We start from the raw sequence: 27,997 nt of genomic DNA, 5'->3' as shown, positions 1-27,997 counted from the left end.
ATTCTCTCTTCAGCCTCTGTCTAGTGTGTGTACAGATTTCACAGCAGCGGATGACTGAGGGCAGTCAACACTGGAACCTCCTCTTCCTCAGTGGCTCTGAGGGCCTCTGGGTTTGGTAATAACACTGGGCAGAGGGATGCTGCCTGAAATAAGTCGTTGTCTTTTTGCTTCCTCTCTTGGGACATGAACACACAGATCCAACCATACAGTCACCCTGGACTCCTTTAATGAATGGAGGACTTTGTCCATTTTAGAATTAAAAAGTTCATTGCACTCAAAAAGAAAGTCTTTGATTATGGTTTTGACATCCCTGGACAGGGACAGGAGCTAGGAAGACCTTCTTATTGCCACTTATGTGGTGATAATATGGGCTGTAGCATCAAGATACATCCACTGCAGCTTGCAGGAAAGTGTGAGCCATCAGCTGTCCCTCAATCATGATGGGTTTTGTTCCCCTCAGTAGTCTTGTGGTAGCTTGTCCACAAACTGAGACAGCTTATCCCCAGTTCATGTAATCATACTTGGAAATGAGGTAATATCTGGTAATAAGCCAGGGAGGATGACAGACAAATTTGCAATTGAAGAGGCTGAGTTTCTTCAGGTCCTTCTTTCTAGGTGTGAATTTGGGAGGTCCCTGCTTTTTTGACGTTTTCTGTAGTGCAACTACTACAACTGATCCCAGTGCTGTTGGGAATAAAGGTATTTAAAAATCCTATGGTACCTTCTGTCTTCTCACTTGGATGTGGTCAGTACTGATGCTGGTGTATACTATAGATCCTTTGCAGGCTTTAATGCTCCTTCGTTTATTGGCATGCATAGCCTGTTGGGCATAGAAGGCTGCAAGATTTCCAGGAGCTTGTGAGATTTCTCCTGCACCACTTCTAGTGGTATATCCAGTGTCTCTGTAATGCATTTGATGAGGTCCTGAGGCACCTTACAATTATCCACTGAGGCAAGCATAGATGGATTTACTGTCTCATCAGAGAAGAATGAGCAGATTGCTGTGGGGACCAGTTGTTCTTCTCCTTACAGTCATTACTCTTCTTTGCTTTCCTCCTCCTACCTTTCCAGGATCGGATGTTGCGCTAGTTGACCTACCTGAGATAGTCTATATCAGGGGTAGGCAACCTATGGCACCGGTGCCGAAGGCGGCACACAAGCTGATTTTCAGTGGCACTCACACTGCCCAGGTCCTGGCCACCAGTCCAGGGGGCTCTGCATTTTAATTTAATTTTAAATGAAGCTTCTTAAACATTTTAAAAACCTTATTTACTTTATATACAACAATAGTTTAATTATATATTATAGACTTATAGAAAGAGACCTTCTAAAAACGTTAAAATGTATTATCGGCATGCAAAACCTTAAATTAGAATGAATAAATGAAGACTCGGCACACCAGTTCTGAAAGGTTGCCGACCCCTGGTCTATATTGTCTCTTTAGGAAGAGGAACTGTAGAAGGGGCAGATGATGCACACTTGTGTAACACACTGCACACTACAGGGCATGCAGCAGGGTTAGGATTGGGATACAAGTACTGGAATGGGGAATGTATAGGAAGGTACAAGGAGAGATGTACACTGTGAGTCCAGGTCAATTCCTATTGTCCCTTATAGAACCCTCCCTAGAGTCCCCTCCTGACTTCAATTCTACTACAAAGCAGGGTAAGGAGGGTGAGTAGGAATTGACTCTCTATTATGTCCAGACAGGGATGAGGAGGAGGGCTGTACAATCATAAGTGCCCTCTGAAGGGATGAAATTGGTAACTGGAGATACTTCCTTTACTGGCTCTACCAACAGCTCAGAAGATGGTTGCTTAGATATCATCACTCTCAACCTCTCATACAAGGCTCACAGTTAAATCTCTCATTACTGTATAAGCTCTGGGAACCAAGACAGCAGGTACTGATGCACTGGGTAATATGGAACATGGTTCCAAGGCGACCAGTATGGAAGTGGTTGGTACCAAAGCTCTCGGTACTGAGATGCGAGGTATTGAGGTTGGTGCTGAAGAACAGGTACTGAGAGAAACGCGATCTGCAGGCTAAGTGTATACTGCTGTAACTCTCTTAGTAGCCAGTACTTAGTGCCAGAGGGGCCCTTTTCAAGTTTTTGCCCTTGAATGGTTGAGCCTGAGATGAGTCAGAAGTCTGGTGCACCAGAGGAGGTGCCCTGTACCCTGGCCTGTCTTTGGAACAGTGCTCCTTTCTGCGTTTGTCAGAGGACGTCAGCACCAGAATGGAGGCAGGTGATTGGGGTCTCCTTAGTTGATGTAGGCCGAGAGCTCAGGGTGGAATTTCAGCTCAACAGTTACTCCCAGAGAGGGTCCGAGAAGCTAACCAGAGGACTGTGGTCTAGCTACATCCTTGTTCTCAGTGTCCAAGGAAGCTTGCCTTGAGCACTGTGAGAGAAACAAGTTTTCTGAGTATACTTGGAGGAGTGACATGTGGAACATACTCAAGGATATGTCTCGCCTGTAGGCAAAATAGGCACCAAGTGTTCCCATCATTAAGTGGCACAAGGGAAAGGTTTTGAACCCATGGATTTCACTTCTGCCATTTTGCTAGAGCCCCTGTACAGGGCTGGGGGTTGTCTAGTTTAAAGACTAACGGCTTGTCTACATGGGGAAATTAGTGTGCAGTAAGCTAGGGTGCGAATTTAAAGCGTACTAGCTACTCTGCACTAACACCCCATACAAAGATTCCTACTGTGCATTAAGAGTGCCCTTGGGCAGTTTAGTTTAACACATGCCCAAAGTGCATCAAGCTACTGTGCACAAAGGCACTTTTCATGTGCAGTACGAGCATCCATGCAGGCAGTTAATGCAAAGTAGCCAGTGTGCACTAGCTACTGCTGGCTTTTTCCCCCCATGTAGACCTGCCCGTTAAACTAACTAAGAAATATTTTTTTCTATATACACAGTTTTATAGCTAACAGGAAAAGAACTAACTGTATGAAGTAACAACTAACTAAGTAATAAGATTAGCAACTAACAAATGCTAGTGAGGAGCAGAGAAGCAGGAGGACACTGCAGGTATTCATCTCACTGCCAACGGTGGTAACATGGAACTGACAGATGGTTTGGCCCACTTCGCACTTTATGCCTTGTGGTGTGTGATGGGGTATACACACAACACACTGGGATGGGAGGTGTTAAAGGACAGTACTGGGCCTATTTAGCCCAGCTCCTCCAATCCTGCAGCCCATGCTCCAACTGGAGGCAGGGTTGAAAAGGGAGCAACCCGTCTCAGAAGGTGGGAGGCTGGGGAGGAGTACAGACCTACCCTGCAGCTTCCTGCCGAAAGGGGCTAGAAATGCCCCCCTGAAGCACCAGGACTGTATGCTGAGCCCCGTTGGGGCTGATGGTTTGGTTTCCTTTTTATTTTTCTTCATTTGGGACAAGAAGCAGAGGGAGCAGTGGTAGGAAGTGACCCAGGGAGAGTAACTCAGAAGCTCCACTCCCCGCTCCAGGGGTCAATGCTGCTGACATTCCTAGGGCCCTGGGTCAGAGTAAGGTGGCGTGGATGGGCCCAAGCTCGCCTATCACTATCCCATGACTGAGTGGACACTAACCCTAGGCCACCCAGCCCACCAAGGACCCTACTACAGGAAGCACAAAGATTGCTGGGGGGCCCACTGGTGGCCAGAAGAATCTGATCTCACATGCATGTAGACTATCACTTGAGAAAGAATTCAAAATTCAGAGGGGCTCATATGCTGCCTATCCCTGACAACCCCTTCCACTGCAGAGCAGAGAAGAAAATGGGAGCGAAGTGAAAACAGCTTTGTGCCTATCGATATTTAGAATAATCCTGGCAGAACAGAGAACAGATAAGAAGTCAAAAGGTGCAAACTAAGACTCAGATCCCACAATCAGATGTGCACAGACCCCTGCATAGAACAGCCCTGACTTCAAAAGGATTCCACAGGGGCCACCTGTGCAGATCCAGCTGCAGGATCAAGGCTTAAATACAGCTTATTCCACTGTTGCAGATACAAATGGAGTTCATTCCATTGTTATCTTGTGTGTACACATAGTCATAGATTATTTTGTGTGAGAGTAAATAAATATTTGAACCCATGGCTAATGCACTACTCCGCTGGAAATTGGTTTAGAGCACATTTATAACCAAATCAAGAGTAAATACTGCAGATATTTGCTGCAGTAACACAGAAAACAAACAATGAAATATTACTATCTGCAAGAATCTTAGTTAAAAATTAGAGAAAAAGATAACTCACCATGTTCCTGCTGCTTCAGAGCTTCCAAATCAAGACTTTCATTTTCTTTGAAAAATAACCGAAACTGTTCAAAAGTGTCTGCATATAAGTTGGCTGCTTCAAATGCTGAATACACAGTTTCCTAAATGTTACACAAAAAAGTCATTGTACATAAGAATTTGCTTGGAGCAAACTAATAGAGGAAATTAAAACAATTCTACATGATATATTGACTCTTCTTTTAGATTCTTTAAAATAAAAACTCTGGAGGAACTGTAAGGTTCAGTGCATTGGTAATGGAACAGTGGTCTTTTATCTCTAGGTCACCAGTCTGCATCTAACTCAGATCAATGGTGAATCAAACTCATTGCCATCTAAGGTCAGTTGGGTGACCTGATTGAAAATCTTGAGTAGTGTCAGTCCATTTCCTTGTGGACAGGTGCCCATGAACATAACTGGGGTCTATTAGCCCAGCCTCAGCAAAGATTGGATAGGCATGCAAACGGTACTGTTGTATCACCCTTAGCCATGCCTAGGGGAAGAAGAGACTTGGCACACAGTGGTATTGATTAATTCATGTTTAACAAAAAAAATCAAATCTGAAATTGAAACTGATACCTTTATTTGCTGGATGATAGTTTGCAAATGCTTGTCATCTTTAAACATGGTTGATAAACTTGGTCCTTCACCACAAGTCTTTTCTTCAATTTTGTTATTAATAATAGGACGAGTAAAGGCATCAAAGTATTGATCAGGTACAAGATTAGCAACAGACAACACGGTTGCCTGAAACTGATTAATAATATCTGCAACACCTTCCTGTTAGACAACAGGAAACATCATTAACACCCTTTGAATCCTTCTGAACTGTGAAACAAATTAGGTGTGAAACATTTCCAAAATATAGTGCATTCATATGTATGCAAAGGTCAATATATCTCACTTCCAGACCAGCAGGAATGGGGAGTAGTGGAGAGGCAACATGCTAAGCACTGCTCTTTCCAGATAAGATACTAGATGGAGCCTCATAGGAAGAGCAAACAGGGAGAACCCAGAAGAAACCATCATTCCCCACTACAAAAAATACAGTAGGAGCCAGAGGGCACTCTGCTTGTAGAGAAGAGCTTGTTCCCACTGCCAGCTGATGCAGAATATCACTGTTGCACCATTGGATGTGGAGGAAGAGCTTAAGAAAGCTATGCAGACTCAGTTAGCCCAGGTAGACACTTTAATGCAATGGCTGGCTTGTGCTAGTGCATTAAAAATAGCTATGGGCAGGTTGAAGCACTTGCTAGCCACCCAAGTTCAAGCCCATCCTATCCATGGAGTCCAAGCCTCTGCCAGTGCTGCAGTGTTCACACAGCTCTGTTTTGGTGCACTACTGTGAGCTCCTCAAGCCCAAGTCTGTCTACGTGCGCTGGGAGGCTCACTCCCAGCTGCAGTGTAGACATACTCTGAGTGGCTACTGTTGTATCGTTGGGGGCAGTAGTTTTAGGAAGAAATCACTCGAGACACAGAGAGCTGTGAACCTTAAAGGCAACCATTTATTTCCACACACTGAATTAACCAAAACCAGCCAAAACTGGCTGGGCTATCCCCTAATAATCTAACTCAGTTGCCATAGCAACAACAAGGTACTATTACCACGACAACCAAATACACAACATATTCCTCCCCCCTTAATAAGAACATCCCCTAAACTAGAGAAGGAGGGTAGACTGCCTCCACTCCCAGCTAAACCCCAGGGATTTTGCCCCATAACCATGGGTTCGCCCTAGCTAAAGATCCAGCCATTGAGGAGGCCTTCTGTCTCTAGGTGGAATACAGCGAACTTCTGGTGTTGTTGCACCCAAAAGTCTCTTGGGTGCGGGCCTGACAATGAGCTCAGGGTTCATAAGGCAAATGGGTGAGGAGGTGGTATCAGCTCGTCCCGGGCAAGGGGGTATCTCAGCCGCCGGCAGTAACGAAGGATAACAGTCAGGAATAGGTGATTCTTGATTCGGTGTCTTGCCAGAAGAGGTGAAGTCAGACAACTCAACTGAAGATGTGTCCTGAGGACTGGTATGACCTGGCAGCAGCTGATCTACATGTAGCCGCCAGGTGAGATCCTCTGCAGTCCGGACTGTGTAGGAAACAGGCCCTGTTTGAGCTATGACCGTGGCAGGGACCCATTTAGCTCCAGAAGTATAATTCTGAGCCAAAACTGGCTGTCCTGGGCTAAAGGTTTGGTCTTTTGCTCTGGGTGCACACCTGATGACTTGCTCTTGTTGCACAATTTGTCTGGGTTCAGAAGGTTTCAGCAGATTGAAGCAAATGTGCAGCTGTCGTCCCATCATTAGAAAGGCCGGGGATGCCTTGGTCGTAGCATGAGGTGTGTTTCTGTAGGATAGTAAGAAGGTGTCCAGACGTTTTTGAATGGATAATTGTCCCCTTGCTGATTTCAAAGTTTGTTTCATTGTCTGCACAAATCTTTCAGCTAATCCATTGGTGGATGGATGATATGGTGCTGAAGTGATGTGGTGTACCTCATTTGCCTTCATAAAATTTTGAAACTCCTGAGAGACAAACTGCGGTCCGTTGTCACTCACAAGTTGTTCTGGCAGACCAAAATGACTAAAGAGTCCCCGTAGTTTTTGGATAGTACTCTCTGCAGTAGTGGACTGCATTATAGAGACTTCCTGCCTTTTAGAATGGGCACCACCTCCTTCAAGGGGGCCAGCGAAGTCAACATGACTACGTTGCCACGGGTTTTCAGGCCAGTCCCATGGGTGTAGGGGCGCCCACTGGGGTGCATTCCTGACACCCTGACATGACATACAAGCTCGTCTTCTCTTCAATAACACTGTCCAATTCAGGCCACCAAAAATAACTTTGTGCAATTTCCTTCATGCGCACTATTCCACAGTGACCGGAATGTAGCTGTTCTAACATCTATAATCTCAGTGGTGGTGGGATAATGACACATCTCCCCCATAACAAACAACCAGATTGGATCAATAACTCTGTCCTCCTGGACATGTAGGTAACAAGGTCAAGTGAGACCGGAGAGGTTCGTTGAGATTTTCCATGCATCACCAGGTCCATAACTTGGGACAATACTGGGTCAACACGAGTTGCCTTCTTTATCTGAGTAGCAGTGATGGGTGTATTCTCTACCTGTTCAAAGTAAAAGATTTCCTTTTGGGCAGTATCTTGATGTTTGACTGGCAAAGGCAACCTTGAGAGACCATCCACATTGCTGTGCAGAGTGGATTTCCGATATCTGATTCCATACCAGTGCGCTGAAAGCAACAATGCCCAACGTTGCATACAACTAGCAACTAATGGGGGAATGCCTGTGTGGGGTCCAAAAATTGAAGTCAGAGGTCGATAGTCTGTGAGAAGAGTGAACTTCCGCCCGAACAGGTACTGATGAAACTTCCAAATTCCAAAAAAGATTCCCAATGCCTCACGTTCGATTTGGGCATAGTTAATTTCTGCTTTGCTTAGAGTGCGTGAAGCAAAAGCAATAGGTCTCTCTTCTCCTGAGGGCATAATGTGTGACACGACTGCTCCCACTCCATAAGGGGAGGCATCGCAGGCCAACTGAAGGGGTAAGGATGGATCAAAGTGTGTCAGAACTTCAGAATTTAGCAATGCATCCTTAGCTTTGTTAAATGCAACATCACACTCTTCAGTCCACTTCCAGGCCTTGTTCTGCCCAAGGAGTTTGTGAAGTGGTTTTAGCAGTGTGGCTAACTGTGAGATGAACTTTCCATAATAGTTCAGTAGACCTAGAAACGAGCAAAGCTGGCTAACATTGTGAGGCGGGGGAGCCTCCACAATAGCCTTAACTTTTGCAGGGGCCTCATGAAGACCCGTAGCATCAATGATGTGTCCCAAATATTCAACAGAGGGCTGGAAGAATTCACACTTGTCTTTGCGGACTCGTAGGCCATACTCTTCCAGACTCTGCAGGGTAGCCTCTAAATTCTTTAAGTGATCCTCCTCATTCCTTCCAGTGACCAGGATGTCATCCAGATAGCACTGGACTCCTGGCAAGCCACACAAGATCTGGTCCATAGCCCGCTGGAACAGGGCGGGAGCAGATGTTATTCCGAAGGGTAGGCGACAGTGTCAATAAAGTCCCCTATGCTCACAATAGTCAACAACTCTTGGGACTTTTCATCAATATGCATCTGTAAATATGCTTGCCTCAGATCAGTCTTACTGAACGTTTGTCCCCTAGCAAGGCCCATGAAGAGGTCATCAATACGGGGAAGCAGGTTTTGCTCTGCACACAATACTGGGTTGACAGTGACTTTAAAATCACTGCAAATCCAGAGGGAGCCATCTTTCTTCACTATTGGAACGACAGGAATCGCCCATGGGCTATGAGTAACTGGTATTAGGACTCCATTGGTGACCAGGCACTCCAGGTCCGCTTCAACTTTTGGCCTGATAGCATATGACACAGTTCAGGCTTTCAGATATTTTGGTTGACTGTCAGGTTTAATGTTCAATGTCACAGTGATTCCCTTCATACTTCCCAGATCCTCTCCAAAAACAGCAGCATGTTTCCTTAGTATAGCAGTCAGACCAGTTTCTTCTTTAGACATTTTGTGCACTTCTGCCCAGTTCAGCTGAATCTTCCTAAGCCAAGACCTACCCATTAAGGCTGGGTAATTACCTCTTACCACAAACAGTGGCAATTTAGCAGTCTGTCCATTCAGCTCCACGTTAACGTCAATAGTGCCCAACATGGGCACAGCTTCTCCAGTATAGGTTTTCAGAACAGTTTTTGTTGCTTTAAGTGGAAGATGCTGTAGCTTTTCTTTATACACAGTCTTGAGGACCAGCGAGATGGCTGCCCCAGTGTCCAGTTCCATGCGTACAGGTTTGCCATCCAACAATGGGGTTACCCAGTATTCATGTGAGCTCACTGCCAAAGACAAAACGTGAAGTGGCACTTCTTCTTGCAATGAGGTGTCACCTTGATCATCCTGGGTCTGCTCTAGGGTATGCAGGTTTCCCTTTTTGGTCGGCCAGACCACAGGCCTCTTTCTTTTTTCCTTTTTTTGTTTTTGTTTACAGGCACACTCAATGTGTCCCTTTTTGCCCCAGTGTTGACACATCAGGTCCTTACACCAGCATTCTGATGCATGGTGACCTGGCTTACCATAGCGGTAACATTCCTGACTCCCCACAGTTTTGTGGGTAAGTTCTTGTGATACCTTATGCACCCTAGGGAATGCACCGATGGATTGTGCCTCCTTTGTAGCCAGTTCCATGGAGACTGCAATATCAACAGCCTTCGGTAAGGTAAGCTGAGCCTCTGTCAATAGGAGCTTCCATATAGCTTCACTGTGCAGGCCACACACTGACCTGTCACGAAAGGCATCATTTAACATCTCCTTAAATTCACAGTGTTCTGCTAGCCTTTTTAAAGTTGCTACAAATTGTACAACTGTTTCATCTTCTTTTTGGTCTCTTTTGTGGAACCTATATCTTTCAGAAATTACCAGTGGTTTTGGAGAAAAATAGGACCCCAGGATTTCCACAATGTCACTGTAAGATTTGGTATCAGGCTTGACAGGGTGTAGTAAGCTGCATAGCAGGGAGTAGGTCTTAGCTCCTACAACACTTAAGAATATTGGCACCTTCTTCTCTTCTGTAATGTCATTTGCAATAACAAAAAGCTCAAACGCTCAGTATACTCATGCACTATAGTCTCCTCAAAAGGTTCCAGTGGCCCTGTAAGGGTAGCCATGGTTTTAATTTCAGGTTTCACAGTCAGTGCAAACAAGCCAGTTCTCACCCCTTCCAACAGCAAAAAGGTTGGTTTTTTTGTTTGTTTGTTTGGTACCTTGACTTCTACTTCCTTCTGTTGCTGGGGCGGCACAGGAATCCCACCCTCATCGCCACTTTGTCATATACTTGCAGGCAGTAGTTTTAGGAACAAATAACTTGAGACACAGAGAGCTGTGAACCTTAAAAGCAGCATTTATTTCCACACAATGAACTAACCAAAACCAGCCAAAACTGGCTGGGCTATCCCCTAATAATCTAACTCAGTTGCTATAGCAACAACAAGGTGCTATTACCATAACAACCAGATACACAACAGCAGGACCAGCTCCAGGCACCAGCCAACCAAGCACTTGCTTGGGGCGGCACCTTGGGGCGGGGCGGCGCTTAGGTTTTTGGGGGGGGGTTCGGCTGGGTGGCGCTCGGAGGGGGGTGGGGGCTTGGGCGGTGCGGCGCTCGTGGGAGAGTGGGGACTTCGGGCAGCGTGGCACTCGTGGGGGGGGGCGGGGGCTTCAGGTGGTGCGGCGCTCGTGTGGGGGGCGGGGGCAGCGCAGCGCTTGGGGGCTTTGGGCGGCGCGGTGCTCAGGAGGGGCGGGGGCTTCAGGCGGTGCGGTGCTCGGAGGGGTGGGGGTTCGGCGCACAGCACTTGCGGGGGGGTTCGGCGCACAGCGCTTGCAGGGGGGGGTGTTACGGCGGAGTGGCGCTCTTTTTTTTGCTTGAGGTGGCAAAAAAGTTAGAGCCGGCCCTGCACAACAGCTACTGTATTAGGCAGCGGTCTGTATTCCAAAGGGCAGCAAGGGGAGACAATCAGGTAGAGAGTATGTACAAATGTGAGATGTCACTTGTGAGTGTGGGATGAATCCTTAATGCATCCAGGTATCTTTGAGATCCAGCGCACATAATCAGTTCCATTTTCATAGTGAGGGAGCGAAGGATCCCAAATATACAGGGATGGATTCACTAGGATGCCGTGGCTATTTTGCACTGCTCTAGTGACCAGGCAGCAAAACAAGATTTGCAGCTGCTTTGTGTCTCTGGACTCCATAAAAACAAGCAGGGCACACCAGTGAATCTGGCCCACAATCCTGACATTTCTGTTCAGTGAAATTGATTAAAACATGCAACTAAAAGATAAATTGATACTTTCTTACAACAGACCTGGAAGTCATCCAAAGATGGTGCAAACAACAATGCATGGATCTCCAAAATTAACTCTGTAAGAAACATGGGCAGAAATGATTCTTCTTCATCCTGCCCTGCCGTCCCTGACACAGCCTGAAACAATGAAACCAAAACAATACAAATTTCAAAAGATCAGGAAATTTTTAAAAATCTTGGGTGAAAAATAAACATCACTTTTTCTCTATGACCCTGCACATTTCTTTTAAGCAGACAAAAGAAGAATGAAAAAGTCTGATAAAACAAATAAATGTCAGAGGCCAACCCTGGATTCATTGAAATCAATGGCAAAATTTCCATTACTTCAACGGGAGCCAAACCAGGCCCTAAACTCTTTGTGAACAAACTTGAAAAGACAGATTCTTCTGATCTCAATTAAATTGGGTATAAATAAAGATTAACTCTGTCAAAGTCAATAGAATTACATCAGTGTAAAACTGTGGTAAGCAAGATCATAATAATCAAGCCCTTAGAAGAGTTCCTTGTCAGATAGCAGCAATTTGTACCCCTTGCTACAGATCAGAAATTTGCCTTCATATATGCATGTAAGTGCATGCTTTTGCTCCTTGGTACCATATCAAAGGCTGAGAATTTGTGAATATATTAAAGGGTAAAAAAAGCACTAAAGAAAACGTCTGGAAGAAGAGAAATCCCATATAAAGTCTGAGATCTCAATTCAGATATACAGGATTGTTCTCAGTTCTAGGAATTTAAATACAAGTTTCTTTGCAAAGGCCCATTTGGCACATATTGTTTGCAAATAGGATGGGGAGGGAAAGGAGGATTACAAACTTGTAATTTTTTGTTTCTTTACTGCGCTGTAAATACTATAGCAGCCATAGATTACACCTAACAGTGCACTACATTACCAACAGTAACTTTTGCAGGACAATGAAAGTTGAAGCTCCTTCTAAGAAAATGATAATCAGCATAGATTCACCTATTAATGAGATTAATGCAAGAATTTAAACTTTCCTAACAAAAATTTCCTCTAAGCTTCGTTCTGAAACCAACCTATAAACAGAAATATATGCTACATGTAGGCTAAGATTGCAGTCATTGGTCCTGCTGAGTACTCAGCACTTTTGAAATCACGGCACTTGTTTATATGCCTCATTATGGACCAAAGGGATTTTATGCACTCATTTTTTAAAAACTTGGCCTTAGTTTTCATTGAAACAAAATTACCTTTTTTTCAGAGACTTCATTTTTTCCCTCCGTATTCCACTTCTGTATGACATCTGCAGCAGGTGTCCTTTTCAACTTATCAGAAAGGTAGTTCAAAAGAGTAGTGACTGATTTTACTGCCAGGACATGCATGGTGTTCACTATTAGATAGTCAGCAAGACGGATAAAACTTGAGGGACAGAAGAAGGAAGTGCAATATTTTGTCACTTTCTGTGAATACCACAAGTCTCTGTGATAAGAGCGTTTGATTTTTATGGAAAGGTATACTTATACTTTCAAAGAGCTGATTCCTAAAGTCCTCACTCATTCCTCACTGAGGCAAAATTCCTATTAACCTTACTGGAACATTTTTGCCTCTGTAAAGACAGAGTAAAAAATGAGTAAGGATTTCAGGATTTGGACCAACAATTCTCCAACATCAGAGGGGTAGCCGTGTTAGTCTGGTTCTGTAGAAGCAGCAAAGAATCCTGTGGCACCTTATAGACTAACAGACATTTTGCAGCATGAGCTTTCGTGGGTGAATACCCACTTCTTCGGATGCAAGTAGTGGAAATTTCCAGGGGCAGGTATATATAAGCAAGCAAGAAGCAAGCTAGAGATAACGAGGTTAGATTAATCAGGGAGGATGAGGCCCTGTTCTAGCAGTTGAGGTGTGAAAACCAAGGGAGGAGAAACTGGTTCTGTAATTGGCAAGCCATTCACAGTCTTTGTTTAATCCTGAGCTGATGGTGTCAAATTTGCAGATGAACTGGAGCTCAGCAGTTTCTCTTTGAAGTCTGGTCCTAAAGTTTTTTTGCTGCAGGATGGCCACCCTAAGATCTGCTATTGTGTGGCCAGGGAGGTTGAAGTGTTCTCCTACAGGTTTTTGTTTATTGCCATTCCTAATGTCTGATTTGTGTCCATTTATCCTTTTCCTTAGAGACTGTCCAGTTTGGCCGATGTACATAGCAGAGGGGCATTGCTGGCATATGATGGCAAAACGTCTGTTAGTCTATAAGGTGCCACAGGATTCTTTGCTAATTCTCCAACAGAAAGCAGAAAAATACCTTTACTCTAATATGCACAGCATGCATAAATATACAGAAGAAAAGAACTTTGAGAGATGGTTTTGTGATAGACTTACAGAACAAATTAGAATAAACTCTGAATTACTTCACATTTCATATCAAACTCAAAACAGCTTATGACAAAGATGGGTGAGCCAGATTCACCAGTGCATTGGAGCTGCTTTGTGCTGCTCTGGGTTTAGGTTTTGTATCGCCACACTAGCGGAAAGCTGATGGAATGTACTGTCAAATCTGTTCCAGCAGTATTTACGTAAGTGATAACTTGGTTTCATCTAGAAAAATGGAATGTTCCTTCAAGAAACAAATTTTATTATGTGAATTCAGCAACAGAGCCTCAATTTAGGGATGTTCTACCATAACAAGAAATAGGAATCTCTCAAAGTCAGGCAGTATAACTGGGCTTTTTATTAATTTAAGCCATCTTAACTTTTTCTCAAGGATCACCCCTTATTAGCTGAGTCACCAAACAGCACTGCCATAAATGCTAAAAGTGGCATTTACAAAAACTGATAGTTTTGTCAGGCAACTCTAGAATTTGACTGTAAAAGTGAAATTACAGTACAAATGATTAATTACCATACTGTAAGTATATTGATGTTCAGTCTATTAGATTATTTTAGTTCTTAATTATTTCATTTCATTACTTCTTTTTTAAACTTCCTAATTGCACAGGGTGGATCACTATGCCAAACAAAAAAATTGTTTATTTTATTTATATTTTAAAAGAGCAAAGTTTGGTTTGCTCCTTTTAAAAAAAAAAATAGCTGAAACCCTGAACCCAATTAAGTTAGTAAGGTTGCAAAGTCAGCACAAAAACTGGCCTCATTTATACAAAACATGTATCAACATGAATGCATGAAAACATAAAATGCAGTACTCAACTTTCACCAATAAAATGAGATTGTCAATCATATTATTGTTTTCTGAAATAGTGATAATTCTCTCCTAAGCAGAAATGTTAATGCATAGATGTATTGCTGGACATATTATCTAGTAGAAAAGAAATGAGAAGAAAGCACTAATATTTCTGTCTCTTACAACACATAATCATCAATCTTAATGAATGGAAAGTGGCCAAAATGAGCAAAACTGATGGTGGGACAAAAATGTTAATTAAAAATAATCTTAAAAAACAAAACAAAACAAAAATAAAAAAAAACACTGGACCAGTGTGCAGAACCTAGTACCCAAAGGGTGTCAGAAGAAACCTTAGAAGGATTAATCATATGATGCCACTGAAAAGTATTCAATCACTTGTCTGTCTTACAAATCTCTTCTATGGAAGTGCATGTTCTTTCTGTTCGTGATGATCCTGTAGTCCCCTGAGGGCAACCTGTGACATAGCTCCTTTTATTTAATATGGCTCTGAAATTAGCAGCTTGATGTAGCATTATAGTCTCATTTCAAACAGTGCTATGTCAGTGCACACTAGGGATCTTTTAGTGTGCATCAGCATGGTCCATACAAGCCAGTTAGTGAGCAACATGCTGGTGCACACTAGAATTTACACCCCAGCTGGTTTACATTAATGTGTAGATAAGTCCTTACTATAGCCAGGCAATTGCATCTGTGCAGTTAAGGCTAAAACAAGCTTATATTATATATCCCTATTTTAGCCTCCATAACTTATTCTTTTTAAAACATAGCCACACTCAAGCCCTTCCTCACACCCTACCTCATGTTGCTTTTTCTGAGCAGCTGGAAACACTCTACACATCTTTCTACTGACTTAAACTGACTCTATATGGACCTCTTCCTTGGTGTGTTTTCCACACACACCCCAAGAACACATGTTGATATCATCACTGAAATCAACTTTCTTGGTAAGTTAATCTTCACTGGAAAGGGGAAGAAGACCACTAAGATCTGCCACATTGTACTGGGGTAATAGCTTTTAACTCTGAAAATGACCATTTAGCACAGAAAATGTCAATACCAATCATACTTTCTAATGCATTAGTGTGAATGTTTATGAATTTGTCCTAAAGCACTATACAGGAACCAAATTTTGCTAGTGCTCTACACAGGAAGCACCAAAGTTGCTCAAATATTCCAGGCACCCTAAATAATTTTCATGGCCTAGAGACAATAAGTCTGCACCAAATCCCTGTGAAAATACAGGCCTCATGTACCCAGAAACTTTAGAGCAGCCCAACTGTTCCTTCCACCACTTTTTTCAAAGTTTCAAAGGTCAGTCTCTGCACAGTCACTCAATTTTAAGCAAGACAAAAGAGAGCACATTGATGTCATGTGGACCTGAGAAGCTGTATGGTCTGATAGACAAGTCTGGATATTTTTCCAGTTCTGCAAATATCTCCAAGTCAGTGCTGTTTTACTACAGAGGACTTTACAGGCACAACAGAATTCATTGTTTTTCCACTATTTACTGCCAATTATGACTCATCAACTTGCCAGCTAAAATCTTTTGACACAAATATATTAAATTAAAATTATTACATTTATTACTTTCATTTGTAGTGGTAGTATTGCACCAACAGTTTGCAAGATACTTTATAGACAGATAAAAAGGCAAGTGATGCAATACTGGACCCTTGAAGTCAATGGCAAAACTTCTATTGACTTCAATAGAGTGAGGATTTCACCCATGGTCCCCTACCTCAAAGAACTTAAAAACTTCTAAAAACCTCAGGGGATGAATAGCTCAGTGGTTTGAGCACTGGCCTGCTAAACCCAGGGCTGTGAGTTCAATCCTTAAGGGAGCCACTTAGGGATCTGAGGCAAAATCAGTACTTGGTCCTGCTAGTGAAGGCAGGGGGCTGGACTCAATGACCCAGGGTCCTTCCAGTTCTAGGAGATAGGTATATCTCCATTAATTTAAAACTAAGGGCTAAATTGTGGTATGGTATCAAACCTTGTATGGCTGCATTACCCCACGAGCAGACCAGGAAGATTATGACTCTAAGCTAGAGAGAAGTCCCCAGAAGGGAATAACAGGCCTCACCTCAAAGAAGACATCACCAAATGGAGTGGGAAGGGGGCATGATCTGTGTGCCCTCTTGAAGGGGGAGAGGAGGGGATGGAGAGTCAGTCACAGGGCCTATAGGAGAAAGGATATGGTGGGGGAAGAGCAGGGGGTCACTGGAGAGACTCCAGTGCTAGGCAACCAGATTTAGACATTTGGAGGCTAGCCAGTTTCCTCACCATCTCTTGAATCTGCTTGTTTAAGATCTCAGAATTCATGAAAGATAGTTATGAAGTGAGACCTTCACTTCTGCTCTGGTTCTTTTACACTGTGTAAAGGGGGCTTAAAAGCCCATATCTTGCCAGGAGAGCATTCTCCTGGCTTAGGCATGGTGGAGGATGGCCATAAAGTTATCTCCCTAGAACCCCGCTGCAAGTACCACGAAAAGGACATGTCTGAGGGCAGGACTGGCAAGTCAAGGCAGAGCTGCAGCATTGCAGAGATTCCAGGCAGTGCCGCAGCCCATAGGACCTCGTGGAGAGGTGCTGTAACTTAGACAAGTCCTTAGAGATATCTAAATTATAGTCCCTAGAAGAGCCCAGGATGAGGAAGGCACAATGTTGGTTTGAGGCCACCATAACCCCATTCCAGGGCTGTGAGTTCTGCAGCACAGATTCACCCATGGTTCGCTGCAGGGGACCAAGCTGACCAATCCTGCAAGTCCACTTTGAAACATATTACTTGATTAAACCCTTCAGCACATATACCATCATTATGTGCAGACATACTACAGTAAGTATACAATTATCTCATCCAGCTAGATAAAATGGAAATGCCGGCTAATATAGTTGTGTAGAACATTTGTACATATAATGTAAAATACATTATCAGGATGTTTCATAGAAAAACATAATACAACGTAATGCACTAAAGCAAAGCAAGCTTTATAACTATGTAGCCACCGGCTAAAATAATATTAAAAGATTTTATGCTTTGAAACCTAAGCTGATTGCCTGTAGGGATCAGGACAGATTTCCACTCCGCACCCTATTTACAGCACTGCAATACTGGCTGAGTGTCTTGTGAGGTTTTTTGCCCCCTTTTTTTTTTTTTTTAAATCTGGCTCTTATGATTATATTTGAGATGTTATTTATTAAGCACCAACAACACACATTGAAGCATTTGATACTTGGTCCTTCCAAAGATTAGAAGAACTGATGGACTTCACAAATTATCAAGGTTGGAAGGGACCTCAGGAGATCATCTAGTCCAACCCCCTGCTTGAAGCAGGACCAATCCCCAGACAGATTTTTACCCCAGTTCCCTAAATGGCCCCCTCAAGGATTGAACTCACACCCTGGGTTTAGCTATCTGGTATGCAGTTATTATTTGCTTATGATCAGTCCAACATATACTAATGCATTGATTGTAAGAAACACTGCATTGTATAATTTTAACTATTCTGAGATTATGTGAGAAGAAAGCATAAGAACAACTTTTGCTACAAACATCAGACACTAACCATGTTAACCTTCTACAATGAGACCTTTTGTTGGCCTGTTCTGTGTAGGTCATTTTGTCAGCTGTTTCTCCATAAAGTTCTCTTTCATAATGAGGAATAACAAGGAAACTTGAAGCAGCTAATCCAGTTACCATAGTGACCTGTTCTGTATGGAAGATATGCAAACACATTAATGAAAATATTGCAAGTACAATGGCATGTGTAACTGAAAATTCTATAGTTACATAAAACTATCACTAAAACAATTCAGTCTGAGTTGAGTCAAAAGCAAAGGGCATTTTTTGGGAGGGAAAGGAAAAATACAGCACAGTACCCAAGAAACTCCACCAGGGAAACGGCGCAGAAATTCCCTGATGGAAGGGTTCATAGGAAATCCCCCCTTCATACCAACTCCTGCGGAGAAAGCAGAGAGCTCAGTTTCCAAGCCCTGTAGGTCAGTGGTTCTCAACCATGGGTCCGGGGCCCTCGGGGGGACTGCAAGCAGGTTTCAGGGGGGCTGCCAAGCAGGACCAGCTTTAGACTCGCTGGGGCCCAGGACAGAAAGCTGAAGCCATGCCGCATGGAGTTGAAGCCCAGAGGCCTGAGCCCTTCCACCTTGGACTGAAGCAGAAGCCTGAGCAATTTAGCTTTGTGGTGCCCCCTGGGGTGTGGGACCCCGGACAATTGCCCTGCTTGCTACCCCTTAACAAGGGCCCTGGCTTTTATATGCAGAAAACCAGTTGTTGTGGCACAGGTGGGCTGTGGAGTTTTTATAGCACGTTGGGGGGTGGGGAGGAGGCTCAGAAAGAAAAAGGTTGAGAACCCCTGGGGTAGATCCTCAAATATCCACAAGGATCTCAAATGACCCTTTAGAGGCCAAAGACATCTACATTGGCTTCTGGAAACCTGTATTTCTCCCCCAATTCCATCAGTTTAGGTAACTGAAACAAGTGAACATAAATATTTAAATGTACACTGCAGATTTCTGGGTAGCTCTATGACAACTGGGCCCAAGCAGCTCCAGAAGTAATGAGGAGCAGAAGATAGCAAGGAGATCCAATAAACTGCCATACCTCACCACTAAATTTAAAACATTACAGTGACAAAGCCAAAGAACATCCCTTTAACATCCTGAAGTAGCAATGTCAGCAGCAGCAAATGGAGAGCATTTCAACACGTACTTCAGACCTCTTATTCTTTTCTAATTAAATAATTTAAAATATATACATTATACACAAGTAAACAAAAATTTTTTTACAAAAAATATTTTACAGTACAGGCAAGATCCTTAACTGGTGTAAACCAGTATAATGCTGTGGAAGCCAATGGAGCTACACTGATTTGCATCAGCTGAGGTTTTGGCAATATGCATTGTATTTAAACAAGTAGTCCTTTTAAAATAGTTTTTGCTTTTTTAAAGATTACCCACACATTTGGGTTTAAAACTTATGAGGCTATTAATTACAATCCTGAGTGCATCTTTATCAGTTTACATACACTCTTCTTGGATCTAATGGAGGCCACATTTGAAAATATGTATATGACTGATTGTTAAGGTTCTCTTCTTTATTTAGGCCCCAATCCAGTAATGTATTTAAGCATATCCGTATAGCCCCACTGACTTCAATGGGACTACTCATATGCTACAATTAAGCACATATTTTAGTAGTACAGCGCACCCAGGGTATATCTACACTGGAACAAAACACCTGTGGCACGGCCGTGGCTGGCCAAAATCAGCCAACTCAGGCTCAGGGGGTTAAGGTTTAGCTATAGAACTTCCTGGCACTGGAGATCAGAATGAGCCCGTAGTTCTCCTCATTTTGAGCAGAACGCAAGTTCAATTGTTTATGGAGGCTTAACCCAAACAATCAAAGCTGGATGCTAACATTATAATTTTTTAGGTGGCCTCTTATGGGAATTGTTAGACATTATTTATTATCAAATGGACTATAAATAGACATGGAAGAAGAGAATCCTAAAAGATGCACCTTTTCCACAATAGAATACATATTCAAAATTGTAACACCGTGCCTACCAGATTAAGGGGAAAATACTAGACTCATTCAAGAAAAGGTTCAGTGGCCTGGCATATAGGACAAAATGCACAATAAAGATCCACGTCCTGCAGTCATTTCCTAAATGTTTAGTTTCTTTTCATACCTGCACTGACTGATCCATAAAAATAATCATCAGGAGTAAATCCAAATTCAAGCAGGGCAGTTCGACAAGAACTTCTAACAACTTCTTTCGCTAGCTCCCTGAACTCTGCTAGACGGCTTGCCACCTGAAAATGATAGTACGCATAAAGAACCATATAAACCTAATCTCTAAAAAGAACATGTAAGGAACTTGGAACCAATGAAAACAGTTCACCTCATCCAGTTGTTTGAACTGAGTGCTTCTAAATTCCTCCAGGGTGTACGTGTAACCTTTCTCAATACGACAAAGCCCCATATCACTGATTCGGTAACACATTTCTTGAACGTTAAGCACTGCAGGCCGCAAGGACTGCCAAATAATAAGAATAGTTTATCAAGAGATACTTACAAATTAAAATCCAAACAAAGTCTTAGATTTACAACTTTTTGAAAATCACATTAGTATCCGATTTTATGTTTGGTAACACAGTACAGGATTCCTACTAGCTGAAAATACGTTAGGCCAGAACTCCATTTGAGAGGACGCATCCCTGTTTTAGCAATGACATTAGCTTTCTACTTCCGTTAGAAATATCATCATTAGCAAATACGTACAGCATTAACGATGAACAAGTTCTCCTGCAAAGCTTTACGGCATGCACTGATTTTCTTGGCACGGACATTTTTCCTCCACTCTGTAAATGACTTCAATTTGCAAAAGATAGCAAATATGGAAATCTTAGTAAATGTTTTGTGATACAGATATTCCTGCTCCCAGCGATCTAGCTGCATGAATTCAACTTCTCCATCACATGTGTGGATAACTGCTTTCTGGCTAATGGTGTAGTAGTCATTTTCGTTGATGCAGTCATAGCTTACAATTCTAAAAATAAATGCAAAGTTGATTTTAATCGGATACAAATGAATTCACTGATCTCCAGTAAAATCTATTAAAAAAAAAACTAAGGAGGTAGGCCCATTAAGATGGCTTTGTGACTGCGTTGTGCCACAAGCTGCAGCACTTATGACATCATTAATCAGCATGGGACCTTAACTTTGATCAACTAAATAGTCCCTTTTACTATAATGGGGCTATGCACATGCTTAAAATAAGTACATAGGAAAGTGCTTTTCTGGGTTGGAAAAGTATGCTCAAAACCTTGCAGGACCGAGTCCTGGAAAAGTAGCCATAAATTGTCTAGTCTGCAGCCTTGTATCCTGCCTTCAGACTGACAAGGGAGGTCGATTTCATCCTCCACAATCCCACCTGTGTAGTGGAGATGAATTATGCCCTCGAGGCTTGGGTGGATAGCAAGCTCTGTAGTCTCCGGCTTTAACTCCAGTCTTTTCCCAAGCCCAGTGATCATTTAGCCACTAACAGTGCAACATCATTCACTCATTACTCAAGAGACATTCATTTCCTCACAGAAAGGCCTCAACAACATTGTGAATGCCACAGTAACATCATATTTTCAATGCATACCCACGATGCATTTATTTATGGGATGGATGGTCCAAGACCTAGGTCAGCAGTGAGTATGGCATCTAAAGAGTTACACAAATGTTGTTGATTGGTCTGGACATGTTTTGATATGGCCCCAAGATGATTTTGTCACATGGACATTGTGTTCAGTACATTCTTACATGCTCAGAATTCTGTGGATTCAGTGATCTGAAACTGGAATTAGAACGTTTGCTTAATTTAGAATCAATTCTCTAGGCAGCACACAGGTTAGTGAGTTCTTTGTTTTTTTTAATTCCCAACTTCTGGTGAAAGGTTAGGGATGTTGCAGCATCTTTTAGTTTCAGACCAGAGTATTAAAGGGCAATCCATCAATGTTTCAGTTCAGATTCAGCATCACAGCCACCATCCTACTGAGAAGAACTGCACACGACTCCTTTTCCAAGTTTTTCAATAGCATTCTATAAAATCGGGACATCTGGTCACCCTACTCCATAGTAACGTTAGCACAAGGAGCCAAAGAATCCAGAAATTAAATATTACCATTAGCACAGTGGTTTGACCCAACTTTCTCCTCTATTGTTTTATCTATCTCCTTCTGACTCTGTTTTTGCTTGTTTGTCTCAAACTTTCTGCCTTTAGTCAGATGATCTGGCACCTCCTGAAATTTCTTCCAACTCATGGTGTCTTTATTAGCTTTACTGGAGGAAGTACCCTCTCTGTGATTAACAGGAGATACTATTTGTGGCAAGATGGCTGTTCTCATCCTTAATGGTTTCCTTGTATCTACCATATTACTGGTACCAAATAAAGGACTAGATCCTCAGCAGGTATATACCAATTTACAACAGCTGAGGATCTGGACCAACACATCACTCATACTCTACAGCCAGATTGTCATTAAGATGTGCACTTCTTGGCCTTGTGCTTGATAACACTCCTGAAACAGGTGCTCATCTCTTTATCTAGCACACTTCATGCTATATTGATAACCTCTAAAGAATATAGTCCGACTTTCTCTTTATATCCAATTATAGTTCTATTAAAATATGAAGCAACTTTCTTAAAAAGTAACAGTTCCAATATCAACTATTTTTAAAGAATTAAATGGTAAAATGGAAAGAGGAAAATTAAGCACAAGACAATTAGCAAGCATTAAAAAGTAGATGTATAATACATCAACACTGCTTGTTATAAACTTTAACAATAGGTTTTGATGCATAATCTGAATAAACATCTTGAAAAAAATAACTCACTTCAAATTAAAAGTATCGTATTTAATGGATGACTTAGGAACTGCTGGAGTCATGTACAGGAATCCAAGATTTTTGTTTTCACATATTATTTTAATGATTTTCAGAGGATCTGTAATGTTAGCTTTAATGACATCTTCTGTTTCATTAAAAACATAAGAAGGTGGAGAGGTGGAAGGTTTACAGGCACTTGGCTTTAGAGCAGTACGTAGCTGTTTGGGAGGAGTAGGAGTTAGTACCTTAGTGGGGCTTTGCTGCTGTACCTTAAAATAAAAGCAAAATTAGATATCAGTTTACAGAAAAAATACATCAGACATGGCAAGATAGCCTTATGTCATGAGAATGCCCTTTATAGCTTTCTTAATTCAAGGCCACTAGCAATTGCAAAATGAATATTTAAATATAAAATCAGAGCCCAGGGAAATGAATTTGGGGGGCAAGAAAAGAAGGAAGCAATCCATTAAGAAAAGGAATATACAGACTATTGTCGGCTATAGCTCTCAATAAAGATGCTTGTAAGGGCAAAGCCATGAACAAAAGGAATACAAGTATTTTTTCTCATGGTTAAAGCCTGTGTCAGAGTTTGCTGTCTCTGCCTTACTAGCACTGATCTATATACCGGTTCTTTTCATCCTGATGAAGACTGGCCAAAAGTGATCACTCTTTCTTGAGTTTTCAAGTAATCTCAAAAGTACAATGAAGGGCTGTGGAGTCATAACATGGGACTGGCCAAGCTCCATGACACTGCTCCTTGTGGGTCAGACAGATTTCCATGGCTAAAGGCAGGCGGCTCCTATCTTTGTAGGTTCTGGAAGGGGATGGGGGAGGGAAGAGCAGATATGTCATCCCTGGAGACCTGTGGGGTTCAGAGCCTTCAACTTTTCAAACTTCACAGGATCTCAGCCCCTTCAAAGGAAAACTTGTCTCTCCTCTCTAAAAGGATCAATCTGGGCCAATGTAATTATCTCATGTTAAAAGGCTGCACTCCTTCCTTATACAGAAACTTCACTGATTTCAACAGAATGGGAAGTTCAGGAGTAGGGGTCCATAACAGTTAATGATTAGGGTAGCTATTCAATACCTGCTTTTCTCTTACATGCTCTGGAAGCTCAGCTAAAGGAGCATAGGATGCCATCGGTTCCATGGAAGCAGACCATTTTCTTTTATCTGCTGAGGGAGAAGGCTGTAGTAATCCACAAGCTAATAAACGCTCTCTGTTCTTTTGATATATGTATTCAGGCTGTTTATGATGCTGATATACCTTTAGCACAGGCTTCGGGGAGGGAAAAAATACAAAAAATAGAGGAAGTTATGATTAATTTGAAGGAAAGGAATACAAAAGTAAAATTACATAGTCTTATATCAGAGAGTTGCATGTTTTGCTGCTGAGCTGGCAGGTGGTAGGAATGGCAGGAACGTAGTTTCTATCGCTGAATGTGCAGTGTTACAGGATACTGACACTAAAGCTAAAATGTACTGTTAATTCGCCTAAACCACTCCTCTTCTTCATTGTTTTATCAAATTCATATCAATAACAACTTCCCCTTGACAGTAACAATTTGGTGCTGCAGGCAGAGGAGCCTGAGTAGTACCACTGTGACATAGAAGTAACTTAGCCAACCAGCATTCATATTCTCCAGTATCCCTAACCGTACCTTTAAACCCTAACCCTAAAACTGCTGCCTGTCTTGGTCATCTCTCCCCTTGACTGCCCATTTCCTGCTGTAGGCAGAAGAGTTTCACTGCAGCCCCAAATGGACACCGTTTCGATGAACTAGAACTGCTGACTGGGCAAATGTCAATGATCTTGCCTGAGCCAGGTATAGTGTGGAGGGAGCCATGAAACAAATCTGCAGCCTCATGCCTGTTCAATGTATAGAGCAGACCTGCTATTCCAGTCCTGAGCCCCCTGTGCCCACCAACTCAGTCAAAGCACCTCAGTCCTGACCGGCAGTTTCATTTGCTGACTCAAACAATGGGATTAAAGTATGCAATTGAACGGGAGTGAGTGAGTGATGATGTCACAATGTTCCTCTGCCTGCAACACCAAATGGGGACTGTGTGGAAATCAGGTTTTTCTGGTGTTCTGGTTCTTCCTCTCAGCATATAAACTTGGACTGAAAATACCTTTGCTAATCAGCATTTTAATTAGTTGAAGATGTTCTTTAAAAAAACACACACACACTAAAGAAAGCTGTTGTGCTTTCATGTATTACTTAATATTACATATATGAAAAACTGCAGGCCAGATCCTCAGCTGGTGTAAATCACTATGGTGCCATTTCTAGTTTTTTAGAAGAATTGGCATATACATCTTACTACAGTTAATGACTGTGGGACAAAATTTTATTATACTGTAAAATTAATAGCTCCCATTTACAGATCAGTTTAAAAACCATATTTCTCTTAAACATACCAAAGGTTCCAGTTTTATGGCTTGCTGTCTCTTTCTTGTTCTTTCTTGCGATTTTGTGCTATGTATGAATTTAAGACCTTGAGGATTTGCTGCTATCTGTTTTGGAGCCATACAAACTAGTCTTTCCCTCAGCTTACTAGTATTAGTGATCGAAGCAGGAAGTTCTGCACTTGTACATTCATTGTTTCTGCCATTTACAGTGGATGATGATGTAGTTAAAGAAGGCAACGACAGCTTCTTAGACATAGTTACCTAAAAATGAAATACATAATTTTTAAAGTAAAACAAAGGAGGGTATTACAAATCTACATCCATTTTGTTGTAGAATTTAAAATGCCCAGGTATTAACCAACTATCTCAAAGAAAAAAGAAAAATGATTGCAACAAACTATATTAAAATAATAGGGCAGATACTAACCTGGTTGTTACATTACAAACAACAGCAGTGAGTGAGCGTCAAAGCATTTTGGGAATGTGTTTAGCTGAAAGACATAGCCAATTGTTTCAGGAGGAAAAGGGAGAGTTGTTAGAAAGTGGAGGGGCTACACGTACCTCTAATTTTACAGTTTCCTTCCTCTCCAAATCTTTCCTCTTCTTTATCAGCCGGATACATTTGTATTGGACTCTTGGAATTATTCTAATTAAATTATGTAACTGTTAAGAGCTTCCCCTTTCTTCCTCAAGAAGGATCAAGGGCAGGGGGTTGAGGGGAAGGGGGGTTGTGGCGGTCTGCATTATTTATCTCCTGGTCCACCAGAAGACCACCCTTGGCAGGTCCACAGATATTAGGCTCTGATGGTGGGGAGGTGTTGGACAAGAGGAAGAACAAGACTGAGGCCATGGCAACATGATATTTCTCTCCTACCCAAACCTCAGCAGGGATTACATAAATAAATTAATGAGTCATCAGGGGTAGCTAATTGATATTAACTCACTCTAACTCCCTTGCAGCAGGAGCTGTGGCTGCCAAGATCCCGGAGGGAACTGAACAGAGCTGGAATGCATTCATAGAGCCCTGTGCAGAGACAAAATTTGTATCCACATCTGATCTGCGACCCACAAACATGGTCTGCAGATATAAAGCAGATATCCACAGATTTGCAGGGCTCGGTGCATTCAGGGGCACTATGTTTTTTGGCGTTACCTCCTCCCCCACCCGTCAGTTCCATGGAGGTGTGAGGAGAACAGCATAAAGCAAACAGAATTCTTTTCGCTCCCTCAGACCTTTGTCCCACTTCCAGCACTCCACCTAGCCAGCTTCAAGACATCTGGAATATGGACGCAAAAGAAATGAGGTGGAAAGAGAAAAGTGTCTATAGTTTTGGTACTGCAAATATAACACAGTTAAGAACCCCAGGGCTACGCAAATGCAAATTGTTCTGTTTTGAATGGATTTTACCAGAGTGGAGACAGCACAAGAACTGGCAACCCTACAAATTTATTTTAAAAGTTAAAACTAAGGGAGAAGAAGAGTCGGATTTCAATTCTGCACTATTACCCTTCAGGAGAAATACATAGCAATTTATCAATCAGTTTCACTATAACAAGAGATGTCCTATCTTGGAAAAAATTAAAATTCTTCACCTCTGGTAGAAGTGGGAAAGTTTCCCCCCCCCCCCCATACATTAGCTCTCATTAAAGAGAACTGTATTAAGAGTGGCAGCTGTTCATTTCCTGCTGGGAATAGCTGAAGCAAAACCAGAAGCCAGGAATTCCACCTTAACTTTCTCTTCTGCAAGTTCTGGAAACTTCTCTCCTTTGTTCAGATAGAGCAGAGGAGGAAGAGGGAAGGTATGATCCTCTTGAAATGCAGGATTCACCACCAACCTGGTATGGGGATTACACAAATGAAGCACCATGCACACCTGTAGCATTATACCAGTAATAATAATGATGCTATGCTGGAAGAAGGTGCTAATGGCTTCCATGAATCAAAGACCTGGTTAAAATTGATGGGTGTACTAACCACCCTTCTTTCATGCTAAATGGGAGGAGCAACTAAGACCATTTAGGCTTTGGCTACACTTGCATTTCAAAGCGCCGCAATTTGCAGCGCTGCAGAGGGTGTGTTTTCACACCCTGCTGCAGCGCTGCAAATTTGTAAGTGTAGCCAAGCCCTTATAGTGTAAAATAGCGGGAGTCAATAGGAGCTACTGCCCAAGGAGCTGCATGGAGAAACTGAGTAAGGCTAAGCTGCATGGTCTAAGGGGTTTCCCTGGGACTGGTGAATCCACAGAGGCACATGGCGGATTGTTTGACAAGAGCTGTGTGTGAGTGAGAGGCAGAAAGCCAGCAGACAATGAGAGAAGCAGCTGTGAGAGAAACCCTCAGAGGAAGCAGAGGAAGCTCAGAGCTCCTGGGGGCACAGGACTTGCTAGAGAGGCAGGCTTGGAAATTGTGAGCAAGGAAACTCCCTGCTATTGTTTGTTCCTACTGTGGTCAGAAAAATTGGACTTTATATACACTCTTTATAAATACACAGGTTTGCACCAAAGCAATACCTGCTTCATATAATCCATTTCTCCTCCTCTAGGAAACAACCCAGCAAGACCCCAAATATTGTTTAGCTACTTCAGCCGGGTGGGAGATGCAGGTGAGGGTCCCAGCCAGAGAATGCAGGGGGAGTCCCAGTCAGGGGGCCAGGGGAATGCAGGGGGGTCCCGGTCAGGGGGATGCAGGAGGCACCCTGGGAGGTCCTGGTCGAGGCCCAGGGGGATGCAAGTGGAGTCCCAGTCAGGGGCCAGGGGGATGCAGAGGGCATCCCAGGGGCCCCTGGTTAGGGACTAGGGGTATGCAAGGGGATCCCGGTCAGGGGGATGCAGTCGGTGCCCGGGGGGCCCCTGGTCGGGGACCGGGGA

General features: G+C 42.7%; 1 protein-coding gene across 1 annotated transcript in view; it reads right to left on the bottom strand.

Moving 5' to 3' along the window:
* DNAH6 (dynein axonemal heavy chain 6) overlaps positions 1-26,748 on the bottom strand; it is a 207,005-nt gene extending 180,257 nt beyond the window's left edge. The window contains exons 1-13 of the mRNA XM_045021828.1: positions 26,284-26,748; positions 26,075-26,154; positions 25,140-25,391; positions 23,820-23,996; positions 22,727-22,986; positions 20,624-20,891; positions 20,244-20,378; positions 20,031-20,154; positions 17,889-18,033; positions 12,377-12,545; positions 11,168-11,284; positions 4,841-5,041; positions 4,244-4,364 (exon numbers count right to left, since the gene is read on the bottom strand). Coding sequence (XP_044877763.1) covers positions 4,244-4,364; positions 4,841-5,041; positions 11,168-11,284; positions 12,377-12,545; positions 17,889-18,033; positions 20,031-20,154; positions 20,244-20,378; positions 20,624-20,891; positions 22,727-22,986; positions 23,820-23,996; positions 25,140-25,391; positions 26,075-26,154; positions 26,284-26,308 — 2,074 coding nt within the window. The 5' untranslated portion in view covers positions 26,309-26,748. The remainder of the gene's footprint in view (positions 1-4,243; positions 4,365-4,840; positions 5,042-11,167; positions 11,285-12,376; positions 12,546-17,888; positions 18,034-20,030; positions 20,155-20,243; positions 20,379-20,623; positions 20,892-22,726; positions 22,987-23,819; positions 23,997-25,139; positions 25,392-26,074; positions 26,155-26,283) is intronic.
* Positions 26,749-27,997: the final 1,249 nt, after the last annotated feature.

The sequence above is a fragment of the Mauremys mutica genome, chromosome 6 (genome assembly GCF_020497125.1).
Source record: "Mauremys mutica isolate MM-2020 ecotype Southern chromosome 6, ASM2049712v1, whole genome shotgun sequence".
NCBI classification, from domain to species: Eukaryota; Metazoa; Chordata; order Testudines; family Geoemydidae; genus Mauremys; species Mauremys mutica.
The sequence above is the reverse complement of the archived record's forward strand: the minus strand, read 5'-3'. Positions and strand labels throughout refer to the sequence as shown.